This window comes from Trematomus bernacchii, unplaced genomic scaffold, assembly GCF_902827165.1.
Source record: "Trematomus bernacchii unplaced genomic scaffold, fTreBer1.1, whole genome shotgun sequence".
In the NCBI taxonomy this organism is placed as follows: Eukaryota; Metazoa; Chordata; class Actinopteri; order Perciformes; family Nototheniidae; genus Trematomus; species Trematomus bernacchii.
The window spans coordinates 1,145,855-1,163,025 of NW_022987723.1; the positions used below are offsets into that span (position 1 = coordinate 1,145,855).

The 17,171-nt window shown below is 41.2% G+C and overlaps 2 protein-coding genes across 5 annotated transcripts in view; one reads left to right on the forward strand and one right to left on the reverse strand.

Annotated features, from left to right (window-relative positions):
• Nucleotides 1-2,960, forward strand: part of stag1a (stromal antigen 1a) — a 74,479-nt gene extending 71,519 nt beyond the window's left edge. For 2 of the 4 annotated variants that reach the window (XM_034144435.1, XM_034144437.1), the window contains exons 31-32: nt 99-179; nt 1,540-2,960. In XM_034144435.1, the coding sequence (XP_034000326.1) occupies nt 99-179; nt 1,540-1,563 (105 nt within the window). In that variant the 3' untranslated portion in view covers nt 1,564-2,960. The remainder of the gene's footprint in view (nt 1-98; nt 180-1,539) is intronic. The other 2 variants (XM_034144436.1, XM_034144438.1) reach the window with 1 other exon arrangement.
• Nucleotides 2,961-4,715: 1,755 nt separating this feature from the next.
• On the reverse strand, nt 4,716-15,441 carry pccb (propionyl-CoA carboxylase subunit beta). The gene is made up of 15 exons (XM_034144429.1): nt 15,159-15,441; nt 13,397-13,516; nt 13,212-13,280; nt 13,054-13,110; nt 12,733-12,846; nt 11,642-11,752; nt 8,970-9,078; nt 7,707-7,827; nt 7,538-7,619; nt 7,328-7,451; nt 7,123-7,230; nt 6,547-6,647; nt 5,980-6,078; nt 5,793-5,892; nt 4,716-5,663 (listed from the first exon to the last, which is right to left on the reverse strand). Exons 1-15 carry the CDS (start codon nt 15,399-15,401, stop codon nt 5,542-5,544), a joined length of 1,680 nt encoding a protein of 559 aa, XP_034000320.1. The 5' UTR covers nt 15,402-15,441; the 3' UTR covers nt 4,716-5,541.
• Between the last annotated feature and the right edge of the window lie 1,730 nt (nt 15,442-17,171).

The window sequence follows — 17,171 nt, forward strand, 5'->3', positions numbered from 1 at the left end:
GCCTTTCATTTAGGGCAAATAAAGATAGGAGCATTGTGTTTAGTCATTATTGTCTTTTTAATTCAATTTTGTCTTATTTTGTCTTTCTTCCTACCCAGCCGCCATCGAGGAACAGACGTGAAAGAGCAGAATTAAGACCAGACTTCTTTGACTCTGCAGCGATGATTGAGGACGAGTCGGTGAGTAAAACGTTGACAATTTGACTCGGGAAAGTAAGAACAGCTCAAACAATTAGGCCGTTAAAGGTGGGGTAGGTAAGTTTGAGAAACCAGCTCGAGTGCGCTAGAATTTGAAAATACACAACCGGAGAAAATCTGCCACTTCCTTACAGAGCCCCTCCTCCAACACACACGAACGCGCACATGACCAATGAGGGCACGAGATAAGTTTGTGCACAGATGGAAGGCTGACAGGCAGGTAGGCCATCCAGTTATTTTAGCCAGGCCGGCTAAAATGATTGGTCGTACTTTTTACAGTATTACGGCTTCCACAGATGAATTTTTTTTATGGATTTTTTGTCAAAGCACTTAAGATATTCATTGCTATCGGGATGTTAAGAGCATTCCATGGAATATAACAAAAAGTGTATCTCGAGCCGGTTTCCCTACCTTTAATTGATTAGCCAACTTACACAAAATAAATCCTTTCTTCTATCAATAATTGTAATATTTTGTACAAGCTAAAATGTAAAGAAGAATTGCTTCCAGCCTCAAAATGTGAGCTTTGAGTTTGTTTGTTTTTATACTCTCAATGAAAGTCTGAATATTTATTAAAATGTCATTTAAGGCTCTGGAACATTTTAATGGACATGTTTGACTTAAAGTGGACCTATCATGCTATATTTGAATAATATAGTGTAGGACCATACCTATATAAGGCATATTTATACTTTTTCTTTTTCAAAATACCAAACAGATCATGCATTTTAGCCATGCCTCATTTTGCTCAATTTGACATTTTCTAGCTCTGTTTTTGCAAGGGCTGATTCTGTGAGAACAGCACCATCTAGAGGCCTGGCATATGTACTACAGCGTCTCCAGCGCTTTCGAACGGCAATGGCCGTGGCTGTCTCCTCCTGATTGGTGGAGTTGGCCCAATAGCCGTAGCGCCACCGTCCTGACGTCAGGACAGTGTTCAAATCTGGATCAGCTTTTATCAGATCTGTTGCAGCCCCTTTTTTAGAGATTTGGGTATGGAGGAAAATAGAGAGGGTTGTGTTTTCTGACACTTGGTGAGTTCCCTGGAACACCGGGGACACATATTCATGTATACAAGACGTACAAAAGTGCATTTTGCATGATAGGTCCCCTTTAAGATTAGTGAAAACAATTGTTAGTTTCAGCCCAATGTGCTAATCAGTCATCTAAAATAAGTTTCATACCGTCAGTGATTTGATTCTGTTTTAAAGACACAATGTGTAGAATGTGAACTTTTCAACTCTAGCGTCCTCTAGTGGTATAAAAGAAAAGCAGACCTTCTGAGACCTTTTCCGTTTAAGATCGTCTGACACTCTCTCTCTCCCTCTCTCCATGTTTTTAGGGTTTCAGCATGCCCATGTTCTGATCCAGGAAGAGGCAAAGATCCTGAGCTCAGGATCCACATCAGGAGTCAACAGAAGGGAGGGTCTGGGCCGTCTCACCCAGAAAACCTGCCAATCAAACTCTTAAGAATAGGAAACAACATTGTTGAAACACTTTTCTCTTTCTGTAAGACGGGATGGAAGGATTGTTTGTCAGGTGGATCTGCTGATGGACGTGGAATCAGCCGGATCTCACCTGGAAAGTGAAGCGAGGATCGGCTCTGTTCTCACAGGCCGGAGGATCCAGAACCGAGTCCGGATTATTCAAGAGCTTCGTCTTCTCTCTAAATCTTCCTCCTCTTCCTCCTTTTCCAGCCTGTTGGTTTAGCTCTTGTTAGCGGTAGCTCGGATGGCCGACGAGCACTTGCAGTTTTTACGGTTCCCTGTTACACAGATGTACAGTTGTTGGTTCAGAGCAGCCCCCCCCCCCCACTCTCCCCCCTTATTTTGGTGTCGCACTTCGAATCCGTCTGGTAGAATCTGACATAGAGAGGATATCAATACTAAGTGTTCTATATCTGTGCTCTTATTACCACCCAACAACCCCTCTCCGCTCTCTGTTCGCCATCACAGTCCTCGTGTGTGGTGGTGCTGGTGTGTGTGTGTGTGTCTGTGTGTGCGTGTGTGTGTGCGTGCGTGAGGTGGTGATGGTTGAGTAGTTGCGTGACGTCAAAGCAAAAGAGAGTGTTGTCGTTTGAAGGAGAAGCCACCCTCCCCCCCCTCTCAGATCTCGGATAAGTTTTTTGAAGTTTAAAAAATAAAAGAAAATAAACATATTTTGAATTCTGTAGCTTTAGTACTAAAGTTTTAAATCAAGTGTGTCTTTGTTTTTGTCGGATGTTTGTACAGCTTTTTCTCAAATATGTATCTTGTTTGTTGCCAAATTGTGGCCTACATACTTACGGTATATTCCAGCCCCTTCCCCTACACCTGTGTCTCATATCTAACGGTTATCAAGCTCAGAGTGTTGCTGTGGGATCTTTTTAAGCGCTGTATGGTCTGATTGTAGTCGTTTCACAGTTCAGTATTACAGCAGACTATTTGTTCATTTTGTTCATTTTGTTCATTTTGCAGGTTACATTTCGACGCCTGCCTCAGTGTTATCTGATCCAAGATGATTTGTTGTTACTCTGACAGATTTGTTTGAATGTGTTTTGAATGTTTCCAGCCATATCGTTGTTCACGCTCCGTCGGTTAATCAATCATCCACCTCCCCCTGGCTGGCTTGGCAGTCCTCCTGTAAATATCAGAGACAATTGGATCTTTCCTGCAGTGCAGTTGACATCAGTTGCCCTTAAATGCTCTAAACGCCTGTTTTTTTTTTTTCTGTGAACCTAAATTCTTTTTAATAAAATAAAATCTGTATTCGATTTATGGACAAGTGTTTGAGTGTGCCTTTTGTTTCACAGCCCAGCCCAGAGTTCAAAAACTTTGCCAACGTTGACCCATTACTGTGTAGCACCTCATTTTCACCCTGGATACAGTTACATTTCACAAAACAATCTGAACTCAAGTCTCTTGCCCTCAAACTAGATATTCAGGCCCAATCCCAAACCGCCCCCTACACCCTACCCCTCCGTTTGCGCGTTCGCGCGGAGGGTCCGCCTCATTAAGTGCTGTTCCAAACCAACGAGTGTGGAGCAGTGTGGAGGGGGAGTGGGCTATCAAGCCCTCAAACAGCGAGTCTGCATCGGTGCTGATTTGAGACCGGTCTCTACCTGACCGGGCTCAACGCTGTGTGTGTCCGTCAGGAAACGCGCTGTTAACAAGTAGTTCCAGCAAACATCCACTGATAAATTGCGATGTTAACAACCTCATGATAACCTCATATTTTTTTAACTTAGGATCATACCTGTGTTTAGTCTAGAAAAAGGTAAATGTGTGCATTTTATTATAAAGTTGTGTATATTTACAGACTGTTGCAAAAACTAAGAAGCTTATAAACATCAGGTTTAAAACTAAAAGAGCTTTACAAAAAAGTAACACAATGAAAGATGTTTGGAGTTTTATTTGAGTTATTAATTTACATTTTTTGTCTAAGAGATGCTGATTTGAAACCGTTGTTACATACAGTTACGGCATTTCCTGTTTCTGCCGGAGAGAGGGGAGTTTGTCCCAAAGCTTGCCGCTGTATTTACTCCCTCCATCTGACAGGAGGGAGCCTCGTTGAGCTGCGAGTGTGGCTACAGACGGAGTTCACTCCGCCACGGAGGGGTAGGGTCGAAGGAGTGGTTTTGGATTGGGTCTCCGTGGTTTTCTGTGCTCTTCTCATCCATGATGTCTGAACTAAAGTTGGCAGAACTGATCTCCTGATGAAGACGGTGTGATACAGTCCAAAGCTCCAGGGAAAGTAAGTGAACCTCGAGTCAAAAATATTGTACAAATAAACTGTATAATACAACATGTTAAGTTGTCATAGAATAGCTTTTCATTTTAAGATGTCAAACCTCACTTTTCCTTTAGCTCCAAGGATTTAACAACTGCAATGAAAGCATTAAAGGATTTGTTTAACCTGATTTGTTTCTCGCTCACTGTAGAACATCTCTTAACAGACACAAGCACGACATCTTTTCATCAAGCTAGATATCTCTGCAAAAAAATCTTAAAGGTAGGGTAGGTAAGAATGGAGAAACCAGCTCGAGTGCGCTAGAATTTGAAAGTACACAACCGGAAAAAATCTGCCCCTTCCTTCAGACTGCCTTACAGAGCCCCTCCTCCAGCACACACATGGCCAATGAGGGCACGAGATAAGTTTGTGCACAGATGGAAGGCTGACAGGCAGGTAGGCCATCCAGTTACTTTAGCCGGGCCGGCTCAGATGATTGGTCGTGCTTTTTACAGCGCCACGGCTTCCACAGATGACATTTTTTAATGTATTTATTGTCAAAGCATTTAATATATTCATTGCTATCGGGATGTTAAGAGCATTCCATGGAATATAACAGTGTTTCTGTACCTACCCCACCTTTCAGTGCATTTCCCAAACTCTTACTTCCAATTCGTTGTTTTAACATTTCTGCTCTTTGTGAATTTCACTTACACTCTCAAAAACCAATATTATACTTATACACTCTTGTAATTTCTGCAGATACAAATCCTTGCATTGGTTGAAGTGAACAAAAACAGAAACATGATATTGAGTCCATGATTTATTTTACAAATGGCAGAGGCTGTCAGAGGAGAAAGGCACAGTTCCAGGTTGTGAGGATGACCTAAACACAGGGAGTGTCTAAAAACACTACGGTTCACACCACAAACTTCAACAACTAAATACAGAACATGAGCAACACTATTGTCATGAATAGACTGCAGCATGTTTGCATTTCCACTCTACGATCATGTGACAGTTTAGTTGCTCGTGTCCGTTCAGCTTCTATCAGTGACACATAATCTACTCCTTTTAGATCAAATCTTGTTCTCAAACATGTCAAATCAAACCAACAGTAGTGTCCAATGTGGTCACTACTGACATACAAGTATCTTGAATGTGAGTTGTGTCCAATGTGGTCACTACTGACATACAAGTATCTTGAATGTGTATAACCACTTTTATCCTGGTCAGGTACTGGAAATGAGTTAGGGTTTCCATATCAAGGGTAAAGTTGTAAAGATACACCTGCTGATTTTGTTGACAGAGCACCAATATTTCCCCCAAAAACTTGAAAATGACACTACTAATGCCATATTACAATATCCAAAATCTAGAATGATATTTAGTCTGATGTCCTGATATCGACATATTGCCCTAGTTCAAAACATAATCTGATTTGATTGGGATGCTACCACGCACTAACAGAATCAGGTAGTGTATATTTAAGTGCTGCTTCAGTGGAGTGGTGAATGACAGGCTACCCAAGTCCTAACCACGGGAACTAGTGCAGTTCATTCAGATGTGAAGTCAGTATCAGTAAACTCCCACAGCGAGCCTTCAGAGAGTTAATGTGGAGACAGTTTGTGTTGGATCACAGAGGAATGTTAGCGTGTTTCTTCCAGGGGTTGATCTGCTTCTTGCTGGCCAGCACCTCCAGATCTCTGCAGATCTTCTTGCGAGTTGTTGCCGGTTCGATTATGTCATCCACAAAACCTGAAACAAACCATTTCAGTTCAAGGTCAGTACCAGGTGTGTATGCTTTATATTTGTGTGTGGAGTCTAAGCACAATCAGGGATGATGGGTGAGAGATTTTGCATCGCTATAAAGCCGTAAAAGGTTACCTCTGACAGCAGCTGGGAAAGGGTTGGCGAACTTCTCCACGTATTCAGCCTCTGCCTCCGCCTGGTTCTCCTTTCCTCTGAAGATAATCTGAACAGCACCCTGAGAAAGAAAGAAAGAGACCATCATGCACACGGTCGAATCGAACAAAGGGACGATTGAAAGAACGGAAACAGTGACTGTTCGTACCTTGGCGCCCATGACAGCCACCTCAGCTGTGGGCCAGGCGTAGTTCATGTCTCCTCTCAAGTGTTTGGAGCTCATCACGTCATACGCTCCTCCGTAAGCCTGGGACACGGACACACGGACACACACGGACACACACACATCTTAAAACTCAACAGTGTGCCTGATTTACTCGGACTGACCTCAAATCACCCATTTAAAAAGAACACACACATGTTTGGTTATTTTTTACAACACTCATTCCCTAGCCCCAGGGTTTCACATCTGATTTGCCAGGTGTATTCTCAAACTCACACAAACAAATGTGTGACATTCATGCCTTGAAGTTATTACAATGCTTAGATGTATAATGTAGTGTTAAGCACCTGCAGGAAGTGTTACAATAAAGTCAGTAGGGCTCACTCAGCATTCAAACATCAGGTTTCAGCAAAGTTTCATAGTCGCTCTTATTCTCCATGTTGGTCAGCGGATTAGTTTTATTCATCAGCACTGCTCAGGCAAAGAGCGACAAATGCTTCTTTAGCAAACCTTTAACTTAAGAGCTTTTCTCTTTTCATGTTGTTCACGCACCTTTCTGGTGATGATGGTGATTTTGGGGACGGTGGCCTCTGCGAAGGCGTACAGCAGCTTGGCTCCGTGTCGGATGATGCCTCCGTACTCCTGAGCGGTTCCTGTGGAGCCCCGGCACAGCAGTTATTACATAATAAGCATAAGAGGAAATGGTCAGATGTGACAGTAGCTCGATTTCAATGCAATAACAATGTCTGCGCACATGTGAGGTAACCCCGTTTTTGTCTTGTGTGTATAGTTGACATTATAGCCTGGTTAGGCAATATTATGAGATAGATCCCTGACTTTATCCCTTATCAAAACTGTAGTGTGTATTTACCTTTACTTTATCAATGATCTTGTGATTACTCTCTACTGAGCTGGCAGCTAAATCTCTTTCTGCTTTTGTGCAGGCAGATATTATCTGTGACCAAGACTCACCTTGTAGACAAAAGCATTCTCTTGTATAATTCACAGCAGCAGAGAGACTCACAACAAAATCCTTGGTACATTCCTAACCAGATTAAGATGTAAACTGTATGTATGGCCAATTACTGGATTACTCCATGCATTGTACAGTACATTTTCAAAGAGTACCTGGCAGGAAGCCCGGCACATCCACAAAGGTGATGATGGGAATATTGAAAGCGTCACAGAAGCGTACAAAGCGCGCTCCCTTCACTGAGGAGTTGATGTCCAGACAGCCTGATGAAGGAGACGGACATTAGGACTGAATAGCAAGAATATTTCCCCCCCATCCTATTAGCCCTCTTATTGTTGGTCCGTCAATTATTTTACTTACCAGAAGCTACTTTGGGCTGGTTACCCACAATGCCTACAGTGCGTCCGTTCATGCGGGCGAATCCCACCACGATGTTTTTGGCGTAGTTAGGCATGATCTCAAAGAAGTCGCTCTCATCCACGATCTGAAGAGATGCAAGAAGAAAGGAAGCTTTTACTACCCGAGGAATTTGAATGAGAAGTGGTTTCATATTTCAGAGTGTGCACGTACTGCATGAATGATGTCCAACATGTCGTAGGCTTTAGTCGTCTCAAACGGGACGATGGTGTCCAACGAATGTACAAGACGGTTGCTGAAATGGACAAAACAAACATATATTTCCTATTAATGATCATTTCTTTTTTTCTCCTTGTAATTGAAGGTCAGCTGATTTGGCTACCTGCTGTCGTGGCACTCCCTGATGGGGGCGGGGTCCTGATTGCTGAGCGGCAGGAAGTTGAAGAACTCTCGCATGTTGAGCAACGCTTCAACGTCATCCTCAAAAGCCCGGTGAGCCACTCCTAAAAACAACACATGACATTTTTGTTCAGACTTTGAACACATTATTTCGAACTAGGTTGAAATAAGCACCAGACACTTTTTACGCTGCTATGGACAATCTTGCAATAATGTACATTCTCATAATATTGAAGTGACTGTTATTTTGTATATATTGATTGTTGTGTTTTTATTTAGGTCTTAATGTGTGCAGATGTAAAAATGTGTCTTTGATTCTGTGTATTTATATACACATTTGCATATATTTTTATATACATTTGTTTTTATATTCGGCATTGTGGGAAACGGTATTTCGATCTCTCTGTCTGTACACACAAACTGAAAGATTGACAATAAAGTTGACTAATGGCGCGTTTCCACTATAGCGCGGAGCACGGTTTAAGAGGGCTGTGACGTCAGCGGCCCGTCTTTGGTTGCGTTTCCACTTGGCCTAGTACCGGCCGGCGGGTCCTAATTCACAGTTTTTCTGGCCTCATAAAATCGTGGGTCTAGGGCCAGAGACAACGAGGCTGAGTCGGGCTGAGTATGCTAAACTAGAGAGAGCATCGCTGGCAAGGGGGCTAAAACTACAACAAGATGGACATATTTGACCGTGATTTAATTGTAATACACGTTTCAAAATGATGCCGAAGTAACAACATACTGATACCGGTTAGTAAAAACCATGAATTAATGCTTTGACAAGTCTGCAGACAGACGGCAGGGGAAAAACCTTTTAAAATGCTTGTTTTCTAAATGGAGATCGGCTAAGCTAACGCAGTATATGCTCCGACCGTCCACACTCACAACAACGGCCTATACAGACATAAATAAAGCAGCGACTGTATTCACCATGACACAGGCAGTCTGTGGTTTGTACTTGTTTAACTTTTGTCTAGTTTCTGAACATATATGAGGAGCTGTGAGCTCTGAGTGCTAACAGCTAACGGCTGTGTTGTTTTTCTGGGGTTCTCATTGAAGATCACGTCACGGCTCCGCCTACACTGCGTTACTATAGATACTACCCCAGTTCCTAAACTGTAATGGAAATGCGCCATAAAGTGAGCCAGTCCTAACGAGGCCTAGCCATACCGAGCGAGGCCGAGCGAGGCCGTGTAGTGGAAATGCGCCATTAGTGTGTGACACAGAGACATCAGAAGCTAACCGGAGACGGTGGTATGAGTTTTGGCTCCGCCGAGCTCCTCTTGGGTCACGTCTTCATTGGTGACAGATTTCACAACATCAGGTCCAGTGATGAACAGGTATGATGTGTCCTACACACACACACACACACACACACACACACACAATGAGGAAAGTGAGGAGAACATCTTAGATACTGCATCATTTATTGTATTCAATATTAATATTCCATATGTCATATATTTATGTATATATATTTGTATATATAATATCTTGTCAAATTCAACATGTATATTTTCTATTTTCTTTTCTTGTTTATTTCCATGTCTTTTATGCTGCTGCAACACAAAACATTTCCCAAATTGGGATCAGTACCATCTTATCTTATCGCCTTAAACTGTAACTTTTGTGTCCACAATTAACTAAAATTAGAAGAATGCTACTCTATGTATGTAAATTCACTGAGGAAATGATTGCAAGTGACGGATATTTGATCAAAATTCTGCTAATATCCAGCAAGAAAGCTATCACTAGGCATTGGGGTAAGGAAGCTATCACTAGGCATTGGGTTAAGAAAGCTATCACTAGGCATTGGGTTAAGAAAGCTATCACTAGGCATTGGGGTAAGAAAGCTATCACTAGGCATTGGGTTAAGAAAGCTATCACTAGGCATTGGGTTAAGAAAGCTATCACTAGGCATTGGGGTAAGAAAGCTATCACTAGGCATTGGGGTAAGAAAGCTATCACTAGGCATTGGGGTAAGGAAGCTATCACTAGGCATTGGGTTAAGAAAGCTATCACTAGGCATTGGGTTAAGGAAGCTATCACTAGGCATTGGGTTAAGGAAGCTATCACTAGGCATTGGGGTAAGGAAGCTATCACTAGGCATTGGGGTAAGGAAGCTATCACTAGGCATTGGGTTAAGGAAGCTATCACTAGGCATTGGGGTAAGGAAGCTATCACTAGGCATTGGGGTAAGAAAGCTATCACTAGGCATTGGGGTAAGAAAGCTATCACTAGGCATTGGGTTAAGAAAGCTATCACTAGGCATTGAGTTAAGGAAGCTATCACTAGGCATTGGGTTAAGGAAGCTATCACTAGGCATTGGGTTAAGGAAGCTATCACTAGGCATTGGGGTAAGAAAGCTATCACTAGGCATTGGGGTAAGAAAGCTATCACTAGGCATTGGGGTAAGAAAGCTATCACTAGGCATTGGGTTAAGGAAGCTATCACTAGGCATTGGGTTAAGGAAGCTATCACTAGGCATTGGGTTAAGGAAGCTATCACTAGGCATTGGGTTAAGGAAGCTATCACTAGGCATTGGGGTAAGAAAGCTATCACTAGGCATTGGGGTAGAAAGCTATCACTAGGCATTGGGGTAAGAAAGCTATCACTAGGCATTGGGTTAAGGAAGCTATCACTAGGCATTGGGTTAAGGAAGCTATCACTAGGCATTGGGTTAAGAAAGCTATCACTAGGCATTGGGGTAAGAAAGCTATCACTAGGCATTGGGGTAAGAAAGCTATCACTAGGCATTGGGGTAAGGAAGCTATCACTAGGCATTGGGTTAAGAAAGCTATCACTAGGCATTGGGTTAAGGAAGCTATCACTAGGCATTGGGTTAAGGAAGCTATCACTAGGCATTGGGTTAAGGAAGCTATCACTAGGCATTGGGGTAAGAAAGCTATCACTAGGCATTGGGGTAAGGAAGCTATCACTAGGCATTGGGGTAAGAAAGCTATCACTAGGCATTGGGGTAAGAAAGCTATCACTAGGCATTGGGGTAAGGAAGCTATCACTAGGCATTGGGGTAAGGAAGCTATCACTAGGCATTGGGGTAAGGAAGCTATCACTAGGCATTGGGATAAGGAAGCTATCACTAGGCATTGGGGTAAGAAAGCTATCACTAGGCATTGGGATAAGGAAGCTATCACTAGGCATTGGGGTAAGGAAGCTATCACTAGGCATTGGGATAAGGAAGCTATCACTAGGCATTGGGGTAAGAAAGCTATCACTAGGCATTGGGATAAGGAAGCTATCACTAGGCATTGGGGTAAGGAAGCTATCACTAGGCATTGGGGTAAGGAAGCTATCACTAGGCATTGGGGTAAGAAAGCTATCACTAGGCATTGGGATAAGGAAGCTATCACTAGGCATTGGGTTAAGGAAGCTATCACTAGGCATTGGGGTAAGGAAGCTATCACTAGGCATTGGGGTAAGGAAGCTATCACTAGGCATTGGGGTAAGGAAGCACCACCAACGAAAAACCAATGGGTAACAATTGTGCAAGAAATCTTTTTGATGGAAAAACTGACTTATAAAATTGAGATTGCAACACAACTCAACAGAAAGTGGGAAAAATGGACTCTTTAAGACTCAAAACAAAGACATTTGACTGGAACAATAGCTAATACATACATGTAACTTCAAGACTAGAATAGCATGAAGACATATCCCTAGCCTTTTATCTTATTTGTATTTCCTTGCTGGCCTCTTGTTACATGATTGTAATGTTGTTGTAACCAGCGTGTTATTGTCATGTATAATGTGACAATAAAGATTTAAATTCAAAAATGTAAATGTTTTGAAGAATGCTGACACTTTAATAGCACTGAAACATTTTAAACAATAACATGATGATCAATGGATTGTTATATTTTTGTATATAAATGGATATGTGTTTTAGCTGCCTACCTTAACCATGAAGGTGAAGTCTGTGAGGGCGGGGGAGTAGACGGCTCCTCCGGCACAGGGCCCCATGATGAGAGAGATCTGAGGCACGACTCCTGAAGCCATCACATTCCTCTGGAAAAGAAAAAAAATGTGTTTCAATTGTTCATTCATAGTGCCCAAAAACCCTTTACCTCCAGCTGTGTGGATTTAATAAAACTACTAAAAACAAGAACAAGGACATTTGACCCCGGACTAAGACTAAATAAAAAGAAACATAGCTAACTAATTGAATACTGATTTGTAAAAGTATTACATTCAGCATTATACAGAGATCTTGAAGCATTACTGCAATACTACCTGGTACAAGTGTTTGCCAACCGCTTTCAAATCAAAACTGCTCCACCTGTTAAAAATGTGCTCAAAGATTGTTGGTCAACCCTGTCAGAGACTTTCTGACTCGGCATACCATAATAACCTCGTGAGGCTGTCCAACAACATCATCTGGGACCCAAAGCATGCTCTGAACAGAGAATATGAACTGCTACCATCTAATGGGAGATTCAATAAAGTCAGACTGAAGCATCCTTTGTGCTCCAGTCAATCCTCTCAGTAAACACAGAGCTGAATCCAGATCAAATGCACGCTGAAGGCTCTTTGAGCAGGTTTTCTCTCACTGATCGTGTTGTTATGTTAAATGTTTGTTTTTCATGTATTGTGTCCATGTTGATGTTACATTACATTACATGTTACTTGTTAGACGCTTTTATCCAAAGTGACTTACATACATTCAGTACTGTGGACAATCCCCACAGGAGCAATTTGAGGTGAAGTGTCTTGCCCAGGGACACAACGACATGCTGACTGCAGTGGGACTCGAACTTGCTACCCCGTGATTCAAAGTTCAGCGCACTAAATTCAGCGCGCAATCCCACTGAGCCACAGCCTCCCCCTGTGACACATGGAGCTGCTGTGATGCAAGTCAAATTTCAGACTTGATCTGACCAATGAAGTATTATCGTATCGTAACGTATTATAAGTATGATTTTTTTTAATATCATGATTTAAGTCAATGAGCAGTCTGATGCAAAGGCTCTTTCAAAAAATAACCATACCAGGAAAATATCTGCATATCCAGCCAGAGACTCCACTCCTTCCTGGATCCGAGCTCCTCCAGAGTCGTTCAACCCGATGACCGGCGCTCCAACCATCATGGCCTGGTCCATTATCTGAGCACAGAACATTTAAAAACGTTGTTCAGCGAAAAAAAAAGATTTATAAAAGGTCTGAGAGCAAACAGAGAAAACCCCAGATAAACCCACAGACATATAGCAATTCCCTTTGTTGAAGTGAATGTTTACTGAGGGTATAGACATGTTGAAGAGGCTGATTTCTATTTATTGAGTGTTTGGTTCACACACTGAATTTTTGTTTACCTTACAAATCTTCTGTGCATGGGCTCCAGACAAACTGCCACCAAACACTGTGAAGTCCTGAGAGAAACAGAAAGATGGAAAGAATATTAAAAAAGGTGAAACAAAGCTTACATGTTTGCAACAGTGTATGATAATTGCAGTATAGTTAAACATTGTACCTGACTGAATACATAAACCAGCCTGCCGTTGATCCTGCCATGGCCCGTCACCACGCTGTCACCCGCGAACTATGACAGAGATAAAGACAAATATGTATATTAAACCCCAGAGGAGAAGGTATTGTCTAATTTCCAGTGGATAAAACATGATGCTGATGATTTGTGTTCTTTGTGTGAGCTGTTACCTTGTTCCTATCCTGCTCCATGCCGAAGTCAGAGCAGCGATGCTCCACGAACATGTCCGACTCCACGAAGGACTCGGGGTCCAGCAGAAGCTCCACTCGCTCCCTGGCTGTTAGCTTACCCTGCAACACAGAACGCCAAACAACACATTTACCCAGAAGCACAATGCACTACAGTAGCATGCTTTGACAATACACACCATGACACCACCCAAATGTGAAGCTGGAACTAGGGCTGTGCGATTATGGCAAAAATCATAATCACGATTATTTTGGTCAATAATTGATATCACGATTATTAAATACGATTATTCATTGACTTTGAAAACGTCCATTTATTGAACTTTAAAACAAATACAAATAATAATTTGAACAGTATCTTTTTAACTGTTGATTACCCTGAACGTATAATTCAACTGAAAAGCCAATACAAAAATAAATGATACATAAATAATATCAAAATAATAAATACCAATAAACAAGATCAGCAAATATTTTGGAGCGCACTTCAACAAGCTACTAAACATATATAAATATGATAAATACAAATACATTTGATCAAATATGTTGCAGTGCACTGTCACAACCTAGCAAAGCAAAATAATCGTTTTTTTCGTAATTGTGGCAGGCCAAAATCGTAATTGCGATTAAAATACGATTAATTGCACAGCCCTAGCTGGAACCCATTCATTGATACATTTAATTCATAATCCTCAATCCGATTTCAGCCACCACCCCTTTCTACTTCTTTAAGGTCATGCTACTATTTACATGCCCCACCCCCCCCCCCCCCAGGATACATGACTATTATATTGTTACTCGTATCATTTTAATTATAATTGTGTCATTTATTACTCTCTTTTTGTCTAATCCCTCAAACGCACACACACACTGTTTGTTTTCTTTTTTTGTCTCCATGTATATTTTGTCATTTGTTATTTGTCTTTACTTGTAAATGCTCCTTATTGTCTTCTGTCTATATGTGACACTGTACTTGTATGCACTTGTCTTGTAATTCCTATATCACTACATTTAAAATTTAAAAGAATAATAATATATTTTTTTTAAAGGAATGCTGCTTTATTGCGAAGTCAATTTTGTTATAGAACTAGATATATATATCTGTATAACTAAATACATATTAACTTATGCAAACGTATCAATAATAACAAAGCAGCTATATAATCCAATGATTCAATAGATATCAATATTGTCTAAATTAGTTAGTAAAAAAGGAAAACAAATATTCACAAAATAAATGATGTGCAATAGGAGTGCTATAGATTAGTTGTGTAAACAGAACAAGTTGGCTATAGTAGCCAAATGTTGTTTGAGGTGTTTGAAGACATGATATGGAAATATGTCTCAATATACTGTGTTCTATATCTAATTTGTCTTGATAACATTGGACACTGGAATGTTATGGCACCGGAATCTAATGCATTAACAACTGTGGGAATATTTAGGATTTGTCCACATGAAACTGCTACAGAACTTGCAAGGGGGAAAGTAAGCTACTTTGTTCAAGATGTTGTTAACTAGGATAATTGGAAAGTTACTGAAGAACCACTGTAACTGTTAACCATAGCAACGTAAGAAAGTTGGTTTAGCCCAGAAGCAACCATTGACTTTGAGCCTTCGGGCCAGGCAACTCAACCACTTCAACAACCAGTTTCAGTGCTTTAAGTCATAAAAGCAGCACACATGTTTCCTTAAAAGCAGGCTAACATTTATAGGATATCAAATCTATGTTAGCTTATTTTACCTTTTTGTGTTGTGCGTCTATTCTCTGTTGACCTCCCCCGAGCAGCGCCGCCGACCGTTTCTTGTCAATCCTCTCCTTAACGGACAGGTGGCTGACAGAATACCACCGGCAGTCCCGGTACAGGCTCGTTTGGGGCATTGCGGCAGCGACTGCGCCATGTTTCACGGGAGTCAAACTCCTGAAAGATGTCCTAATCCCGTTTAACAGACCGCAGCTTCTTCGAGCCACACTGAGAGCCGCCATCTTTGCGTCTGCGCTCTCGTGTGACAGTTCGGGCAATTTATGAAAGGCAGAATTTTGGGCCAATCGGAAATAGGGGGCGAGCCTTCGCAGCCAATAAGATAGAAGAAAGGTGTTCTGAAGGTTGAGGGGCGGGACTTGGAGAGGATCCGGTTTGTTCCTGTGGTTTATCTCCCCCCACTTTTTTTTTTTAAATAAACCTCGTTCTGTGCTTGTCACTAGGCTTGTTTGAGACACACACAAACAATTTAATTGACAATAAATATTGTTGTTTATGAATTGTACTTTCTTTATTTGATTGGCAGTCAGATGTTGATTACATGCAGACGTTGATACAGCTACAGGCTACTTCAATATATATCACACTAATTCATAAAGCAAGTTAGACATTTTGATGTTCCGGACCTTCACATGGGGAGATTTTCTCTAACTGGACCTTGCTGAATTTTAGTTGAATACCCCTGCTCTACATGCTCCCCCTTGGCAAAATCATTCGTTGCCACAACCTTCAATTTCACTGCTACGCTGATGACATCCAACTTTATATCTCAACAAAAACCATCACCCCCACAACACACTCCACTCTCACCAACTGTCTCTCAGAAATAAAAGCATGGATGCAAACAAACTATCTCCAACTGAACAGTGCCAAATCAGACATCATCATCGGCCCCCATCAGGGATGCAAACTCATCAGGTATGAAAAATGTGACAAGGATCCGAGCCCCCCGACCCCACGGAATATCGGCTTTAAAATGAGGATTAACAGGATGTTAGCAGTCAGAACAACTAAAGCAGTTAATAACAGAAACGCCAAAGAGTCACATCTAATAGAAATGTATAAAAGCATTTATTTTAATTGTGTAGCAGTCAGTTTATAATTTTGGCAGCACTGTTGAGCATTTTGAAAATGTATTTTCATGCAAGGCTGTCTTTCTATCTTTATAGCCAGTGGTGTAAAGTAACTAAGTTCATAAACTCAAGTACTATACTTGGGTACAATTTTGAGATACTTGTACTTTATTTAAGCATTTCAATGTTTTGCTACTTTGTTCTTCTTCTCCACTACAGTTCAGAGGTAAATGGTGTACTTTTTTGTTAAATCAGACTTTAGTTCCACCTGGAGTAAATCCACAAGCTACCCTGCAGTATACAAAGTCATTCAAACTAGCTGCACCTTTACCAGCTTTGAGAACACTTTCATGATCAATCATTATAAAACATATCATATATATTATTCTGAAATGGACCAATCTGCACAATGACTACTTTTGAGGAACATTTTGAATGCAGGACTTTTACTGTAACAGAGTATTCCTACACTCTGGTACTTCTACTTTTACTCAAGTACAAGACCTGAGTACTTCTACTTTTACTCAAGTACAAGATCTGAGTACTTCTACTTTTACTCAAGTACAAGATCTGAGTACTTCTACTTTTACTCAAGTACAAGATCTGAGTACTTCTACTTTTACTCTAGTACAAGATCTGAGTGCTTCTACATTTACTCTAGTACAAGATCTGAGTGCTTCTACTTTTACTCAAGTACAAGATCTGAGTGCTTCTATTTTTACTCAAGTACAAGATATATACTTATACCACCTCCGTTTATAGCCTATGAAAAAAGCTATTTGAAAACGAAGGCTAAAGCTAACGTTAGCAGATAGTGACAATGTATGCTAGTTAGCTAGCTCAACGATTATAATATTGCGACAGAAACACTTTTCAGTGCACGTTCTAACAGCTGTTCACCAGCGGTCCAGTCTGTGCCAC